Raw genomic sequence first — 18,565 nt, forward strand, 5'->3', positions numbered from 1 at the left:
TGAGTAACATATCTTGCAAGTATAGTGAGGTTACTACTCCCTGGGATGAAGGTTGATCAATGAGAACTGGATCCAAGGAGGAGCTGGCATTCAAATGCCTCTCCCTCCTTCCCCTCCTCCCCCATCATGGATGATACTGAGGCCCAGTGATACCACATGGCCTGTCTGGAAGATGTTTTGATGGCCAAGACACCAACTGTGTTTTCTTGTGGAGTTGAGGCCAGCTTGCTAACACACTAGCTTATATTTGTTTTCCCTCTGTCCCTGCTACAGTTCTTTTACCCTCTCTCTTGCCATCCTGGGATTTCACTTCCTTAGCATGAAAGCTTTGCCTTAGGTACTGTTTACTAAGGTATTTATGTAAAAACAGAGCTATGGTATAAAGTTATCCAAATATCCAATGGACCTCTTTTTGAACTGTGAGCACCTGACTAAAACTGAGAACTAAAACTCATCTCATGAGTATCTGCCAAAAATGCAAGTTTTCCTGCTATAACATCAGGCAGACAGTTGGGCCAGATAACCACTAAGAGCCCTCCAAGTCTAAGCTTCTGCTTCTGTGAGACACTGCACAGATTTTTTTTCTAACTGCCCAGAATAAGCTGAGTGGAATTTGTATGAAATCTCTTCAAAGAATATCATTCAGCACAGAAGGGATACCGGGAAAACAACTTCTTGTGGCAATAAAGAAAATCAGGGTTTTAGTGGAAACCACAGCCTAATCCATATGAGAAAGTACTGAATTCCCTACGGAAGAAAAGCAAGCAAAGTAAGAGAGAAATTTATGCCCTGTGGCTTTACATGCTCTTTTGGGGAGTGATTATGGATTAGGCCATTTTATCACACACACCTAGACAAATTATGTATTGTTTTTCTTTTTCAGTCAATCCTGGCTGAGTTCCAAAATGAATTGTCATAGTCTGAGTACATAAATTCCATGGCATAAATTTGCTTTTCTACTTCTGCTTCTCTTTCAGCTCTAGAAGAATTGCTCAGTGATACTTTCTTGTCAACAATTGAAAGATAAATCTCAAGAGGAGGAAGTTGCTGAAATACACAACTAGAGTTTTCTTGGGCAAGGGGGTGGCAGGAATCAAAACTCTGAGATGCTAATTGTTGGGGTAATTCTGACAGCATCCTTTCCTCTCTCAGGGTGGAGACTGCGGGGAAGGAGTCCAGATCCGCAGCCTTTCCTGCGTGGTCCACAATGGTTCAATCTCTCATTGGGCTGTACATGTAGACAATGCACTGTGTGGAGAAATGCCCTTTCAAGTTAGCATCCTGAAGCAGCCCTGTTCTGTGCCTTGCCCAGGTATGCAGTTTTAAACAATGGGGAGTACCTTCCATAGTGATCTTTTTATTCATCTATCTTCTATTATCTTTTTATCTGAGAAGATCTCAGCAAAATAGAAGTTTCTAAGTAACCTTAATTCATTTTTAATTGTGGTTATCACTTTGGAATATTCCTACAGCTTTATTAGGGGCAAATTAAGCACGAGAAAAGAAAAGCACCAGACTTGGAAATTTAAGAGTTAAGTTGGAATCTTGTCTTTATCATTTCACTTGTGTTTTACCTGGGGTATAGAGTCTAGCCCTTTTGAGTAATGGTTGCTCCATCTAGAAAATATGTTAATAATACTTGACCTGACAGTACCTAGCACATTGGCTAGCACTTAAAAAATATTGACTGAATACATGAGTGGATGCATACATGGGTGATGGCATGATGGGGACAAGACTATAGGTTTGTGAAAGCACTCTGTTCAATGATCAAGTTCTATGTAACTGTGAAGGTCATTATTAGTTACACAAAATTTATGAGTTTATTTTAACCCTAATAACGCAACTTAGCTTGTGTGACATAAGTTTAAGGTGGCTTAAAATATCCTTATAATATGGCATGTAACATACTGTCCATGTAAGTGTTGTCAAGTACCACTTTTCCTGTTGTCCCCTCTGCTCTGTACTGCACATCATCCAGGAGACTGCCATTTGACCGAATGGTCAGAGTGGAGCACGTGTGAACTGACCTGCATCGATGGAAGAAGCTTTGAGGCAATGGGCCGCCAGTCTAGGTCAAGAACATTTATAATTCAGTCTTTTGAGAACCAAGACAGCTGTCCCGAACAGGTTCTAGAAACACGCCCTTGTACAGGTACCAAGAGCACTTTTCAGTTCTTAGCCTTGATTGATCAATGTTTGTTCGATTTCATGTGAGGTGTAATAGAACCGCTGTTATCATATTTGCTTGCAGGAGGCAAATGTTATCACTACACATGGAAAGCAAGTCTTTGGAACAATAATGAACGCACTGTATGGTGCCAACGTTCAGATGGCATTAATGTCACAGGTATTCCTACCTAAGATTTGTGTGGGCACTTCAGAAAGATCCCTGCTGTTGCTGTTTGTGAGAAGTACCTTATAGATTATAAGGGAAGACTGGGCAGATAGCCTTAGATGATCTTCATGGCAAATTGTCCTTAGACCTCTGCATCTCAGACAGCAAACAGTTCTATTTGAAGACCCGTAATATATCAGACAACCTAAAGAAATAAGCTGAAACACAGTAAAACTTCCTTAAATACTGTGATCTGAGACTGAAAAAGCCACATGCTAGTTTAAAACGATGGTCTCTAAAATTTCAAATCCTGTACCTTCTTGGAGAAAAGTTTTTGAGGACATATGTCAACATATCATATTCCTGTACTGCTATGCTAATATATATTATAAAACATATACAGAAATTGAAATTAAAAGGGTTGATATAGATATCATAAAAAATTAAAATCTTATTTGTTACTGGTGCAAAAAACTTCTTTGCTGTAAACTATAGATGCTTGCATTCATGTACTGGAAGCATAGTATTTGAATATTGCGCGACTCATGATTATTACTTGATATCTAAATACAGACCGAAAGAAGCGTTCCTCATTCATGATGGTGGATACAATTTGATCTACAAATGATCTTCCCAATAATTTAAACGGTTTTTTATGTTGATGCCTTCCTATAAGAGAAAATTAAATTGTCATTGTTTTCACTTAGTACAAATAATGTGGCTGACAAAGAGCGTATCTCAGGAGTGGGAGAATTTTTATTGTTCTATAGGAATAAAAGAATTGTCAGCTCCGTCTTTTTCTTGTTTACCTATTTTTGCATTATTAGTATTCCCTTTATTCCGTAGTTTCTCCATTCAATAATTTAAGATACTTGTCCTTTTTGTAAGTTATTGTTAAAACTAAAGGTACTGCAAATCTACCTAACTAGGAACATGGAAAGCATCACACTGCAATATACTAGGGGTTAAACTGGTGAGGTTTACACTATCAACTTCTCAGCACAGAGTACTTCAAGCACAGTGTACAACACTGGGACATCTGATGAATCATCTGCTCCATATCATGAGTTTAATTTCAGTCTTAAAATTTAAACAAAAATGTTGTATAAACTATATAAATTCAAATATTTTCTTCCCAATTCACAAGAGATGCCCGCTCCCAGGATGCACACACTGTACTTTGGAGACCACTGGCTTGAAGACTGGAAAACACCCCCTGCAAACACAGTCGGTAGCAACAGGACTGTGTGGTTATTGCCACGAAGGCCCAAGTTATCAATTTCACACCTAGGTGCTAATTCTGGATTGTGGAATTTGTTTTATTTGTATGGATGATTTGTTTTATTTTTCCAGTAACAGTGAGAATTTAGCTGCTTCATTCCCAGGGAAAATGTAAATCTGACTGCTCTCTACATTGCCCTAGGCACAAAGCTTTTTGCTAGCTATAAAATCATAAACTATAATTGGTTGACAATTATAGTAATGCAAAGGCTAGAACCTATAAATGCAACCAGTGTTATACATAAGGTTTAAATAATGTCCTCGAACATTATGTCAACTTCTTAACTTGCTTCCTTGAAGCCAGGAAGGCAAGACTGACATGGAAATGATTTTCAGATTATAGGGGCATGCATGTTACATCCATTTGTTCCGAAACCTTTAATGAGCACTGGCAAGTATTGTGTCAGATGTGTGATTGCCTCTCCTGGAGCATACACATCTGTTTTTAAAAATTTGTGTGGGTGGGTGTGTGTCTATATATCCTGATTGGTAACATTTTTAAATGTATTTCAAAGCATTTGAACTGTGGTCCCATGACTCGATTAGCAGAATTCTTTTAGCATTTGCACGTTGGGAATTGGCCTAGTGCCTAGTTGGGATATTCAGGAGCTGGAGAAAAAAATATGTGGAATGAGTCTTCAAGCAGACATATTTTCTGCTTCTGAACTAAATTTGAGATTTCATCAATTCTTTTACTGATCCTGGCACTCACAGACTTTGCCCTCAAGCATAGCCATATGATTGAATCACATTGCCCATGAGCAGGTATAAAAACTCTACTGCAAACATTGTCTGCTAGCAGAGCCTCCCATCTCAAACAGTCCATCTTGGAGTAATCAATAAAGTAAGACTGGGCCACATGTCAGCAAACAGCTTAAAAAAAAAAAAAAAACACTGTCACAAAGTGGCCAGTGCTAGAGAGGAAGAGAAAACATTTTTTAAATGTTTATCATAGAAAAATCTGCAAGTGATGGTGGGACTTCCTTTGTAGGAGGCTGCTCCCCTCAGGCGCGTCCGGCTGCTATCCGGCAGTGTAATCCAGCCTGCAGAAAACCTTTCTCCTACTGTACGCAGGTAAGTCAGATGCTGGAGACTTCTACAAGTGTTTTAATTGCTGTGTTCTGCATTTGCTGTCTGACGATTTCCTTTCTGCTATAGCCCATGCAGCAGTTCCACATGCCCATGATACCATCTAGAGGCATTTGCAGGAGTAATCACAGCTATTAAGAATTTCTTTGCAGGGCCGTGTGTTAAGGAAAGCAGTCTGTTTTTCTTTAAGTCTGTCGACAGCCAAATCTGGCTTTCAGATATTTAATTTATGTTAGCTCTATTTATCAATGTGTTCTCAGTTGATTTATTTCCCCCACTCTTAACCTTTCATATACCTAAACTATTTTGAAAGATATTATAAATGCATGTTCATCTTTGCTAAATATTATTCAGTAAAATTGATTACACTATGATTACTTTAGTGGGAGTAAATTTTTAGTTCATTTTAAATAAGTCAAATATGTGGCTATGGATAATAGTTGTATGTGTGTATGTGTATATTTTTAATTTTTTTTCTAAAGCAGAAACATTTCTTCCCTTTTTTGCCTCTTAATTCCCATGTACCACTGCTCAGGAATTATTGCAAAATTTGTACTGTATTCCAATCAATGGCACTCATAGTGTGCAGTGCATATATATTAAAAAAAGTTATGCCATATCTCTCAAGGAAACAGGTTTCTTCCTACAGTATGCTCTTTCCAAAAATGATTAGGTTAAAAATAATTAAAGCTCTCAATCCTATTTTATGGCTCTTCTACTTCAAGGTGGGTTAGTTCTTTACCAGAGAAAAGCTAGTGACTGAGCTTACAGAGGAGCAAAGGAGAAGAAGATATCAGCAGCAACTTCATGGGCTAATGATATCTGCAAGATAGAAGTTGTAGATTTCCACCAACTCTCTGGATACCCTCTTTAATAAAACACACATTACCTTTTCCCTTGAACCTTTGGCCTATGAGACTGGTTATAACTCTTCACTCAGACTAATAGACATGCATCCTGACAAGATGGCTTTCATAGCCGAGCAGATACAAATTTTCTTAATTAGTTCTTTCCATTGAACACTATGTAATGCCTTCAATTATAAGTAACTGGAAATACCACAGTAATTGTCACTGTTATATGATTGCTGCCTATTTGCTAACTGTGGGCAGTTATTAATTATACTATATGCTTTTTTACCTTTTCCTTTTGTAGAAGATTGAGGTGCCCTCTTTAACTTTAGTTATCTATCACTCCTCAAAATCATGTGTTCAGTCAACAATTGATGATCTAAATAAATCTGGCTGATTGATAAGGATTGACATGAGTACTACATGAGGTAGGGCCCGTTCAGAAAATGCCAGATTAAACAGTTTAGGTAAGGAGCACTGATAGCAAAGTCATAGAGATTCATAATCTTATGCTTAATTTTTTCTGTTCTTCTCTATAATCTCTGTTTGCTGGAGGAAGGAAGAACAATTATTTTCAGTTCCACTTCGAGAGATGGATAGAAATCCTTGTCCATAATACTTCATCAAAGTCAGCTTCTTGGAGAGGTTTTTGTACATGAAAATGACCAGGAATCCATAGACAAATACGAAGAACACATTATCACAATGCCAACCAGGAATGTGATGATATGATGTGGTAGTGACATTTGGGCTACTAAAGAGAGGGATATATATGATATATTGTATATGAGATATCATATCATAAATAAATCTCATCCCTCTCTTGGACATGTGCCTTTGGTGAACTCTTTTTTTCCCCACTTGGGCTGCTCTCCTTGAGTGCTGAACCAAGCCAACAAGCAGAGAGGTAGTTCAGACTAGTCAGTGATTAATGGAAGAAGGTGGCAGAGGCATTCAGCAGCTGGAGTAGCAAGAGACCTCAAAGACGCCATGTACATAATCCCTGCTGCTGTGCTTCTCAGCATCAAGGGCAGGTTGGAGGGTGGACAGGAATCTAAAACAGCTGGAGGGAGAGCGGGGGCTAGTTTGATTAACTGCCTTGAACATCTCTATGAGAGAGAAAAGGATGTAGTTAATGCCCTCTATTGACAAAGAATTCTGATTTCATATTTGGAAAGTGTAAGAATTGTAAACCGCTAGAAAAACCTGATAATTTATTTAAGGGTTGGCTTTAGAATTCAGAAAGATGAACTGTTTATGGGATTTTCATCTCTTTGGCAAAGTCTGCTGCTGAAAAACCCTAAATTTCCATGACATAGCATGCAAATATTAAGTGATTCCAACACTTAAGTTGTTCTTTTTTCATCTGCACAACTCACTGTGTAACTTTAGACATATTTTTATTCTGTAGGGTGGAGTCTGTGGTTGTGAGAAGGGCTATACAGAGATAATGAGATCAAATGGTTTCCTGGATTACTGCATGAAAGTACCTGGCTCAGAGGATAAGAAAGCTGATGTGAAAAACCTTGCTGGGAAAAACAGACCTGTGAATTCAAAAATACATGATATTTTTAAAGGATGGTCTCTCCAACCCCTTGATCCAGGTGTGTTTCAGTTATGAGTAAGAAATGCAGATTTTCTCGTGGGGGGTTGGGGTTCACATTGTGGCCCCTGATCATGGTGTGAAGAATGGAGGGAAGGGCAAAAAGAGGAGAGAAGGAAGAGGCAATATGGTTTAGTTCACGGTTTCCCAAATTTGAGTGTTGCATAATGTATGTATGGTCCCCTTTAAATGTAAAATGTTCTCATGGATGGTTGAGGATAAGTCTGCCAACCCCTAAGAGACACTGAATTAAGTAACCAAAATATTAACCTTTAAAAATAGCTTTTAATTGTTAGTTATCTCTGTGAAAGACTTTGCTTTTATAACTGATTTTGTGTATATAATTGAAATTAAAAGCAAAAGTTGGAATGGATTCTCAAGAACATACAGATATCTTAGGAAATGTTCAGGGACCCTATCTGGCTTGAGAAACACTAGAGAAATGGAAAAAAGCACCAATTTAGAGGCAGAGAGACCCTTGGCATTGTGGCTCAGAATGTACCTGTTTTATGATTGAGTGTAGTCTCTTCACCTCTCTGGAATTGTTTCCTCATCTATGAAATCAGTCTAGAGGGATCTACCCTGCAGGACTGTTGTTAGTATTAGCACAGTATTGGGCCTGTAGGGCTCAAGAATAGGTGATTATTAAGGACAGGTGTGAACGTTGATTAAATGCTTTCTGTGTATTCTGTGGTTCTGTGCTGATTATATTGCATGAGTCATCTCATTATGTTCTTGCAATCTAATGAGATGCCATCATCCCCATTTTAGAGATTAGGAATCTGGAACAGGCAGTTCAAACAAATTTGACCAACTCAAACCACCAGTACCTGACAGGAAGGTTTCAAGGCAAGTCATTAAGCCTTTTCCATAGCACTGGTCTCCGCTTCCCATTTCGTGAAGTGGGCAGAAAATGAAAGTAAGATTCTCTGTGTCTTTCATACATACCTCTTCTAGGGAACAAAATGCTACCTATGACAGGAAAATAGCATAACTGACAGGGCATGGAGAGGGAAGAGACAGACAAGATCAGGTATAATATGCCCTGGGAATGTTGCTTCCAGACCCTAGGCATTTGCTGTACCCAAAGTGCCTTGATGATGTGCTTAAATGAAGCAAAAACCAGAGCTCCAGCCCAGAGGACTCTAGATTTAGTGAGGGAAACAAGATGTACCCTCTTCAACCACCTTTAGAGGATGACCACAATATCTTATTCACTTTTGATTCCCCTATATGTCTAGAAATGCCATAGATGTTTAAAACCATCATATTCACTGTGACTAAATTAGCAGTAGATTTAAATTTGAAGGAAGCATGATATGAAATGTAGGCAGGTTCACCCATTGCCTGTAGACCTTATTTCTGGAAGAGAATTAGGGTGAGGTCCCAGGAAAATGGGTCCCTTAATATTTGGGGGTCTAACTAAAGCATCAATAGTATCATATATTTGAATGCGTGTGTGTATACACACACATGTATATATACCCACATACATATGTATACATTCATATATACCACTGTGTACATTCGTATGTATATAAGCATATATATAATATATATTTAGTCTGAGAAGAGAGTTTATAACTTTCACTAGGTTTTCATGATGACAGTGTAAATTGGAGTAACATCTTGAAGGACATTTGGGCACTATCACACATTTTGATCTAAAATTTCTCTCCTACAAAAATAAATAACATAAAATTTATCTCCTAGAAATTCACCGTACAAATATATACACATATACTAAGAAGTATGTAAATGATATTCATTACATGATTGCTTGTTACATAGCAAATGAGTGGAAACAACCTACATGTCTATAAATAGAATGGGAAAAAATATGATAGAATTCTGTAATATATCTCCGATATATTGAAAAGAATGAGATAGGCCAGCTTTTATGAATTAGCATGGAAATATTTCCAACATATATTGCTAAGTGGAAAAAAAAGTACCAAAGTGAATGATATATTCCACTTGTGTCTTTTTAAAAAAGATCTTTTTGTGTGTATGTACTCATATGCTTGCATATGCAGAGAAAATTATGAAATGATTCACAAGGAAACTGGTAACAGTGGTAGCTCCTAGGGAGGGAACTGAGCAAGGATGGCAGAAGACTTATTTTTCACTACATATCTTTTTTCAATAGTTTGAAGTTTGATCCAATCCATTCTATTATTATAAAAAGTTTTATTAATTCTTTTTTCAGTAACATGGTTTAAAGGTCATGGACCACATACCTCTACTCTAGGGATTTAAAAGCACTGAATCCTCCCAGTGCTTCAGCTCTGTGAGATTTAGGGGTAATAAGATGAAAGGTGTGTTCTCACTCAGGGAAGTCTTTTTTTTTATTGCCAGTGTAAAACACTCAGAATAGGGGATTTCATCATTAGTGTTTCAAAGAGATCAGAATCAAAGCTTTGTTAAAAATTTTATGACCATAGAAAAATATCATTACTACATTAAAACCTCATTCTAAAACCTGACTGAGGCTTGGAAGTGTCTTGTAAGCAAAAACTATAATAGGTAGTCGTAATATAATTGAACATAATTGTGATTTTTATTTCAAACAAGTGTTGTTTACAAAAGACTTTGGTTTTTCATCTCACAGAAGCCTTAGAATAAGATACTAAGTGTAATTAACTGCAGGTTGAAAAAAACACATATGTAGTTTAGTGAAACTTCCGTGTGTATATCTTTCTGAAAGGAATGCAGTTTCGTTGGGATGCTAAGGCATTGCCTTGGTCAGTCCAGTTCTAAGTTTAGTTAACTGTATGCTCACATAAAATGGAACAAAACACATTAGATTTCTAGAAATAACTCAAATTTCTATCATATATAGAAAAGACATACATAGACTCAAGTTATACCTTATATAGTGAAAATCACAAAATTGATGAGACTATTTGCATAATCTGTTTTTCAACTCTAGCAGATATCAAATCCAAAATAATGTATCCACGTACACATGCAATTATAATTTTACAGTAATTTGGTGAATTGATTAGCTTGTTTGGTCATATAGTTTTTTTTTTTTTTTTTTACCCAACATCATTCAGGGAGCAAAGCCACCAAGATGATCATAGTAGTTTTCTTTGCCTGCAGGATTGTCCCTTATTTCTCATTTCTACTTATGTTGTCAAAATATTTTGCAATACTTCTGTATTATATGCATGACTATACAGACATGAAAATAAATTCAAAGTTGCCTGCCAATTTTTAGACTTTATGAAGTAATGATTGTCAGTGTCTGTTTAGCATTGTGAAAAATTTAGTAGACTGTCTTAGGTTTTTACCTGTTTTTTTTTTTTTTTTTCATTTGAGAGCTGCCACATATGTATATTTCTACCTATGACCTATGCAAGTCTCAGAATTCAGATGGGAAATATATTGTAAGTTCAGATGAGAAATACAGCTTTTGTACACTAAGCTTATTTTATCTCTATTTTAAACAGATGGTCGAGTAAAAATTTGGGTTTATGGCGTTTCAGGTGGTGGTTTCCTTATCATGATTTTCCTAGTATTTACTTCCTACCTTGTTTGGTAAGTACTAATTATTAAAAAGTTTATATTCCATGTTTTATGGTATATAAAAACATATTATACTAAAAGGAAACAAGTCAGGACCATTGGCCATTATAACAGGAGCCTTGACTTCCCAAATAGTCACCAACAGTAGAATTGTTGGATAGCTCAAGTGGGAGATTATCTTTATTGTCCTCATTTGAAATAACATTTCTATTTGGTTTTCAAATAACATCAGAAGGTATAAGAGACAAATCATTAGTCAAGACTTTCCCGTTTTAGTATTTTGATTTAGATCAGTAGTTTTCAGCTTTGACTGCACAGTGGCAACTCCTGGCATCTCCTGGGGACAGGTACTCCAGTCCCAGCCCTGGAAATTCTGATTTAATTAGTCTTTCATGTAGTCTGCATGATGAAAAGTGCCCTAGGTAATTCTAAAATGCAGCCAAGGCTGAGAACCATTACTTTAGATAATTCTAGTTTTTAAATTTTGTTCTTAAATTGGCCTATTTTGATCAGTTAGGTTAACAAACAGGTTAACTGTTTGACCAGTCCGTCCAAACAGCCTGTTAGTATATTGTAAATAGTAGAGCCAGGTGTTATCTACACTGACCAGCCCTGAGAGGAAACTTCACTGCCAATTCCAGGAACTCCATTTTGTAAGTGACTAGTTTCTGAAAATCCATTCTTCTCAGAAAATTGTGATTAGTTTATCGTACAGAATACGTTTTAGCTTATGAGCTGGTCTTGAAACCAGGCAGATGTAAATATATTTGAATGTTTTTAAGTGTGTTGAGAATATTTTATTAGCTTCCTAAGCAAAATTTTCAAAGGATTTTTTTATTTTCATGAGATCAAAGTGTTACTTCACTTTTTTCTCCAAAGCGAGATATTTATATTCATCATCTGTCTCATAGACTATTTCCTTGAATTTTTACCCAAGTTTTAATCTCGATTCAAATCCAGCCTTTGTACATTTAGCCTCAAATTCTGTTTCCAAGGCTACACAGGTTTTCAAATCTTTGCTCTTGGTTGGTGAAAGTTAGTGAAGAAAATAAGATGACTTTAATTCTTTCTGCCACTTATCGTGATAGAAATTGAATCTCTAGAAATTGAATTTCTATCCAACTTATGTTTCCACAGTGTTGTAGTAAAAAGTAACACCCTCAGTTGGTCATTCACCCTATAATCTAATGATTTGACCTATTTTTATGCTTGAATTGATCAGTTTTGTAGGTGTTGACTAGATCTGGTCTTAATGAACAAATGTGAAGTTGAAAGCATTATATGAGGCTCATAGTGAAAGGAAGAATTGAACTACCAGAAAACATTACAAAAAGAGGGAAAGGTCTTAAATTGCAAAAAAGGGCATGAAGGTTTGACAGATGAGAAAGTGCTCTCAAAGTAATGGCCCAATACAGTGTAAGATAATCAGATAGTCTATTCATCTGTAAAAGCTTGGATATGTTCTAGTTGTTATATCTAGCCACATCCCCAAATTCAGATACTATGGTTCCCTCTTCCCTCGAATATCTAAAATTAACATTTAGTAATACTCATTAATTTTGCCTTTTTATATTTCTCACTTCCTCTAACTTAAAATTGTGTTAATCTTAATCCGTTCCTTCACTAATGAATATTTACCGAGGCCCTTTCTGCCTGACTATAGGCTCTGGGGATTAATTAGGTACATCACTGAATTCTGGTAAGAAACAATTTTCTAAGGAAGTTTTCATGTAAAAGATCAAAGGAATTTCCCTTTACTTTTCAGTAACCAAATTACATAAATACTTATATACATTATTTCTCATATCAATTATTTTTATCCTCAATGCCTGGTCTAAATAATTCCCCTTTGGGAGTGGCACAATAGCTGCATATTTGGACTTTTTACAAATGCTCTCATCTGCATTCTACAGCCAGATTAGTCTTCTTAAAACTTGGCCAGGCGATCAGTCCCTCTCCTACCCAGACACCAGCAGTGGCTTCCCACTGACAGCAAAATGAAAGTCATGTTCTAGCTGCCTGGCCAGTCAATGGAAGGCTTCCACAATTTGAGCCCGAACAACTCTTTCAACTTCATCTTCTATTTTATCATTGTAGAAAAAAAAATTCTTTCCCTAATAAACTTTTCTTATTCTGAAAAAAATAGTAAATTTTCTACTCTCATATTTAACTATGTAACCAATGTTCTTAATTATACATGCCATCAATAATCCTACATTACATATTATTTTGTTATAAAATACTCATTTTCTCTAATTTCCTAACACGGTTGTATTCCAAGTTCACATCTTATTTCAGATCAGTCACACTGTCATTGCTTTAGTTTCCTTTCCACAATCACATTCAGTTCCTCAAGTTTCCCATATTCATTTCCATCCAGTTGTTTGAGCTAAAGCACTGCTTTGAATCTGTTTGTGTTGCTGTTTCAGAGCTTTTATCCCAAGACCCAAGTACCTAGAACCATATATTAGAGAAGTTGGCCTTTTTATTTGTACTGTGTATGTATATTTATGCTCTCTATTTAGAAAAAACTTTTGTATTGTAAAGGTAGCTCCTCATAATGTGAAAGACTTATAGTGATTGAGTAAGGCTACCACCTCTTTCTGAAGGATAATTTTTGGCAAGAAGTAACCTTATATTAGGGCACTTACAATGGCACTTTCTAGTTTCACAAGGAGGCTTGTGCCTTCATGGTTTATTCCCTATGTCCCAATCATCTAGAAAGAATTTTTCATCATTAGCTATTGGCATTCCACCAGTTCTTCCCAGTAAAAGTCAAATTTTCCTTATCAAACAGTTTGGAATAACTTGTCAGTACCTCCTCCATTTACTCCACACTGATAGTGTAGTTATTTGTATAAACATCTTCCTCGTCCACTCAACACCAAGGACTTTGTGGGGGGGAGGGGAAGAGGTGTAATGACTATGTTTCATTGGTGTATTTTTCAGAGCACAAGTTTGATAAATATTTATTGAACAAATGAATAAGTGGGTGAATAAAAGAGTGGATAAGTAAAACAATTTATTGCCCATGATTTTCAGAGACAAAGGTCAGGAAAAAGAATCTAATATTTATCTTTCAAACAAAGTACCTTACATAAGGCAATCTATGTAATAATAAGTGAATGAGAAGTTGCTATTTTCATTCTTATTTTAAAGAGAGAGTAAGTGAGCCTCAGAAAAGTTAAGTAATTTATCTGAGATCATTAGCCTGGTAAAACCAACTCCAGATTGGCCTAACCCCCGAGGATATACTCTTTCCACTGGTCTTCCAGTCTCTGTAATTTCTTTCCCATGAATAATACTGAAAACTCTTTAGACTCAAGGTGGTATCTACAGCTTTCACAGTTTTTAGAGGCTGCTCTTTTCCCAAGTAAACTAAGCCATAGACCTGGGAACAGACCTATTGATATCAAAACACATACCATTTACTGTTACATATGAGATGCCTAAAGAATCCAAATAGATGCTTCCACGGCATCTCCTTCTATTAAATAGCTTGCAGAAGAGTTAGAGGATGAGTTTTGGAGATTTTATATTTTTGCTCCAAAATAAAAGGCTTAGGACAAGAGAACTGCTGTAATATGCCAACTCTTAGGTGTATACTTCAGATGAAAGCAATTTATAACAACACTTGGAAACGCTTTTGACAAAATATAGAAAAATAGTCTTCTTAAGGACCACCTTGTGCACATACAACCCTTTGTACATCTGCCATTAGTGTTCAGAGTTTTTGAAATATTGCTGATTCCCCAGGTCCCCTGCCAATAAAGATCCATGAGGCAATTTAGTGAGGATGACCACTGGGTGAATTTGTAGTTAATCTAGACATAGTGCCTGGAAGTTACTTGGGATAACGACATCCATTCTGCCTTGCTCAGCACAATTCAGTAAATGGGCTCTCATTCTGCCCAAGTTTGAGTGGTGCCCCCACTTCCAGAGGGTCGGCTCTCACAAGTAGCTGCCTATACAAAAGAGTGTTTCGGGCTTTCATCAAGCTATTTAATCTCCACTGGCCTCAGGATGGGTCCTTGTAGCTTGAATTCAACAGCACTAAGAAGCGCCAGCAGCTTGCTTGTCAGTTCGTAATGAGCTCACATTTCTGCCTTAATGGATTTATCCTTTGCTACAAGGCAAATGATCGTGGAAGAGGTTCCTTTAAAATGTGTCAGTCAATGATCTCTTACAGCCAGGGTCGCATAATGGTTTTATTTCTTGTGCCAACTCTAAAAATGGGGGTGGCTGTCAAGAGTGCTCCATTAGGAAGAATTATGAGGCTGTACCTCGGCCCAACAGGAAAGAATAGCATGATGGATTAGAGGTGTGCACCGGGGGTACAGCATGACTAGTGGTGGTGGCAGCCTATGTGCCAGGCATTTGTGGGTCCTGATTTAGTGTGAGTGAGGCGATCACACCTTTTCTAATTGAGCAGAGGAGTTAAAGAGGAAAAATCCTTTTAAAAAAAAAAAAGGCAAACCCTTATTTCTTAAGGGGAAAATGAATACCAGTAAGGGAGAAAGGAAAGGAAGCAGGGGCCTCTGAAGACCTGTCTCCTGGTTGCTGGCTTTGCTTTGCTCAGCTCCTCCTCTTAGGTTCTTTCTAACTGACCAGGAAGTTTTGTAAAGCCACAGCTACCCAGCAAAGTACCATCTTATTCAGCAATTGCCAAAATTTGAGAACTTTCAAACTCTATAAAAGTTCTCAATGTCTCACATTCATTGTTGTGATCTTAGTATCTGTAATTTGAGAGGTTACACAATATGAAAAAATTCATAATAAAATCAATCTTCATCACAATGATCCCAAGCACACCCCTTGGCCCACAGAAATCCAAGGCCTACATAGTAGGAGCTCACTCTTTTTTCACAGAGGTGGACACAATGTTCATATTTCCATCCATGGAAACTGGTATAATATCTGATATTTTGAGCACAATTTTCCAGGCCTGGCTCACCGAGGTTGGCCCAGTTTAGCCATCTCTCTGGCACTATCATTGTCTTGTTATAAAGATCCAGCCATCTCTATCCCTCCTCCCCACTCCCCAGAACTCAGCTCTCCCATGTCTCTTTGCCTAATAGTCCTGAGCAAATACCATTTAAGAGTGGATTGCCAAAAACTCTGACTGGAATCACCTACATTTCTTCCCCCTCTCCTCAAAAAGGCAGGAGAGGTGGGAGGCGGAAGACCCCTATTGTCATTTCAGATGAACCTACTCATATTCTTCTTTGATATTAGGACAGCCCCCACTATCACCATTGCCACCACCAGGATCTACAAACTGTCACTTGCAAGTTGTCATAAATTCTTATGTGATTTCTTAGTACCTTTAAGTGCTGCAGATTAGGCTACTCAGGACTGCATTTCAAGCTGGATCCATTCTCCATGCTAGAGCCTGAGCCCAGCAATGTGACAAGAGCCACTGGAATATACATGTATATTAATCTAAAGTTGAATGTTATTCAGCTAATTATGCAATAAATACCCTTTGCGATGTGGAAAAGACCCGGGAAGCAGGAAGTCGGAGGCTGCAGGTCCCTTTGCAGAGGATTCTAAAACATGCTTCTGCCTCTCTTCAGCTTCTCTGGTTGGAAACTGTGTGCCTGCAGCCCGTGCCCAGCACCCAGCACTCATCCAGTGAGCACCCATTGCATGCCCAGTGCCAGGGTGGGGCCACTGATAGGATCTGTGGTTCTTTGGAGTAGTTTCTTTTTCAATAATTTTTAATTTCTCTCTTTAGCGTCTATAATTTGCTTCAAACATCAAACCAAATAGTTTTTCTCCTTGAATTGGAACTTGAGCATTTTAAAATAGGAGGTTCTCCCTACAACCATTTTAATTTTATCAAACATCTTTCTTTTAGTATGGTATAATTCACATAAAATTTTCCATTTTAACCATTAAGTGAAAGAAGCCAGACGCAAAGGGCTGCATACAGTATGAATTCATTATATGAAATATCCACAATAGGCAAATCTATAGAGGCCGAAAGTTGGTAAGTGGTTGTCAGGAGCTGCAGGGGCGGGGTAGAGAACGGGGAGAGTGCTTAGCGGGTACAGAGGTTCTCTTTGGTGTGATGAAGATGTTCTGGAACTAGATAGGGTTAGTGGTAACACAACATTGTGAATGTACTAGATGCCACTGAGTTGTACACATTGAGATGTTTGCTTTTAGTTTAAATTCACTTAGAGTATAAAAATTAATTCATATGTACAGATAAAAAAAATTGTTTCTCGCAAGTGCCTAATTAATGGCACATGTGTAGAGAGAATGTGCTGAGGAGGTTAAAGGTGTGGGTCTGGGTGTTAGACTTGCTTAGAATCCGGGCTCTGCCACTCACTCAGTCACCTGAGGGAAGGTAAACAACCTCTCTAGTCCTTCTCTGTAAAGTAGCAATAATCCTAATGCCTCCGTCTCAGGGTTTTCCTGAAATTTATGGAGATATTTTATGTAAGATGCCCAGCAAAGGGCTTGGCACTTAGTATGCATCCAATTAATAATAGCTGTTACTGTAAAATAAATATTATAGAAATTTAGAGACAGGAGGGAGATAGCTCCCTGCTAGTGAGGATAGGTCAAAAGAATGCTGACTCTGGAAGCCTGGCAAAGCAAAGGCGTTGAGTAGGAAGGGAAACAGTACAGTGTGTGTGTGTGTGGGGCGGGGGTGGGGGGGGGTGGGGAGGAGGAGTGAGATGCAGTGTGTTGCTTTAAATAAAGACTTCAAACTATGAATATTCATAAACATAATGGAGGTTCACCCATACTAATAATCAGAGTGTAAGGCAGTTGTTTTGCCCCAAATCTGGGGCATCACTGTGTGATTTGAGAATGGTGCTCAACTTCAGCATCTCTCCCTGTGAGAAGGAACAGCAGCCCTCTTGACCTGGCAAAGTTGTTGATCGCAGGTAAAACAGACCAGGTGAGAATAGCTTTGTGTGGTGCACGATCAGTGCAATTTTCCTGACCGGCTCTGGTGATTTGGCAGCTAAGTGTCAGGTTTCAGGCCAGAGCAGAAACATGTTTACTTAAAAACAAGACTAGGGGAAGGCACAGGAGTCTGGCTGCTCCAGCTGCTTATGATGTTAAACATCTGTGACGTGGAGGTCGCAGGAGCTTAGGAATTAGCAGCAGATGTCACATTGCTGCGTGTAAACAAGACCAAGAGGGAAAAGTAGTCCTCTAACCAAGTTAATTGTTTCCGCGAAACCATTTTTAAGATTTTGAAAGCACAATGGCTTCTCCTTAACACAGGGTTAAAGTGTACAAGTATTCATCAAAGAAATTCATAAAAGAGAAATGAATCTTTTGTCATTTAACCACTTGAATTTCTGTACCTCACAGTAAAACAGAGCTCCGTGAACTTTATCTCAGGAATTCTTTTCCCTTTGCAGCAAGAAGCCAAAACCACATCAAAGCACACCTCCCCAACAGAAGCCTCTGACCTTAGCCTACGATGGAGACTTAGACATGTAACCTGAAAAAGAAATCCAAATGTAGACATCAACTGCCTTAACCGCTTTCTCTTTTGTAGCTCTCAGACTTCTCAGTTTTTTGAGGAATCTCATGATGTGATATATTGGGCAGAATACAAATATTGCAAAAGTAATATTGCCTCAACTTCATTTTGACATGGAGTCAAGGATTATTTGGTCTGCCATTTTGCTTTCCAGTTGTTTATGGGTGTGAGTGTTTAATTTTTTGATTTTCTCGAGGGACCTGAAAACCCTTCTCTTCCTGTTTGGAAATGGGAGGAAGAAAACATGATGGAATTCCCACAGACTTGAGTAAACTTTATCTTCAGCAGCATGACAATCCGGAGGAAAGTCCAATCAAGGCATTTACTGTAAATGACGAGTCTGACACTGCATTGTTACG

The 18,565-nt window shown here is 37.8% G+C and overlaps 1 protein-coding gene across 1 annotated transcript in view; it reads left to right on the plus strand.

The window, feature by feature from the left end:
- Positions 1-18,371, plus strand: part of LOC124233816 (thrombospondin type-1 domain-containing protein 7B) — a 674,290-nt gene extending 655,919 nt beyond the window's left edge. Inside the window, exons 22-28 of the mRNA XM_046651040.1 lie at positions 1,153-1,312; positions 1,982-2,155; positions 2,255-2,350; positions 4,611-4,693; positions 6,971-7,163; positions 10,618-10,705; positions 18,082-18,371. Coding sequence (XP_046506996.1) covers positions 1,153-1,312; positions 1,982-2,155; positions 2,255-2,350; positions 4,611-4,693; positions 6,971-7,163; positions 10,618-10,705; positions 18,082-18,163 — 876 coding nt within the window. The 3' untranslated portion in view covers positions 18,164-18,371. The remainder of the gene's footprint in view (positions 1-1,152; positions 1,313-1,981; positions 2,156-2,254; positions 2,351-4,610; positions 4,694-6,970; positions 7,164-10,617; positions 10,706-18,081) is intronic.
- Positions 18,372-18,565: the final 194 nt, after the last annotated feature.

This window comes from Equus quagga, unplaced genomic scaffold, assembly GCF_021613505.1.
Source record: "Equus quagga isolate Etosha38 unplaced genomic scaffold, UCLA_HA_Equagga_1.0 251_RagTag, whole genome shotgun sequence".
Lineage (NCBI taxonomy): Eukaryota > Metazoa > Chordata > Mammalia > Perissodactyla > Equidae > Equus > Equus quagga.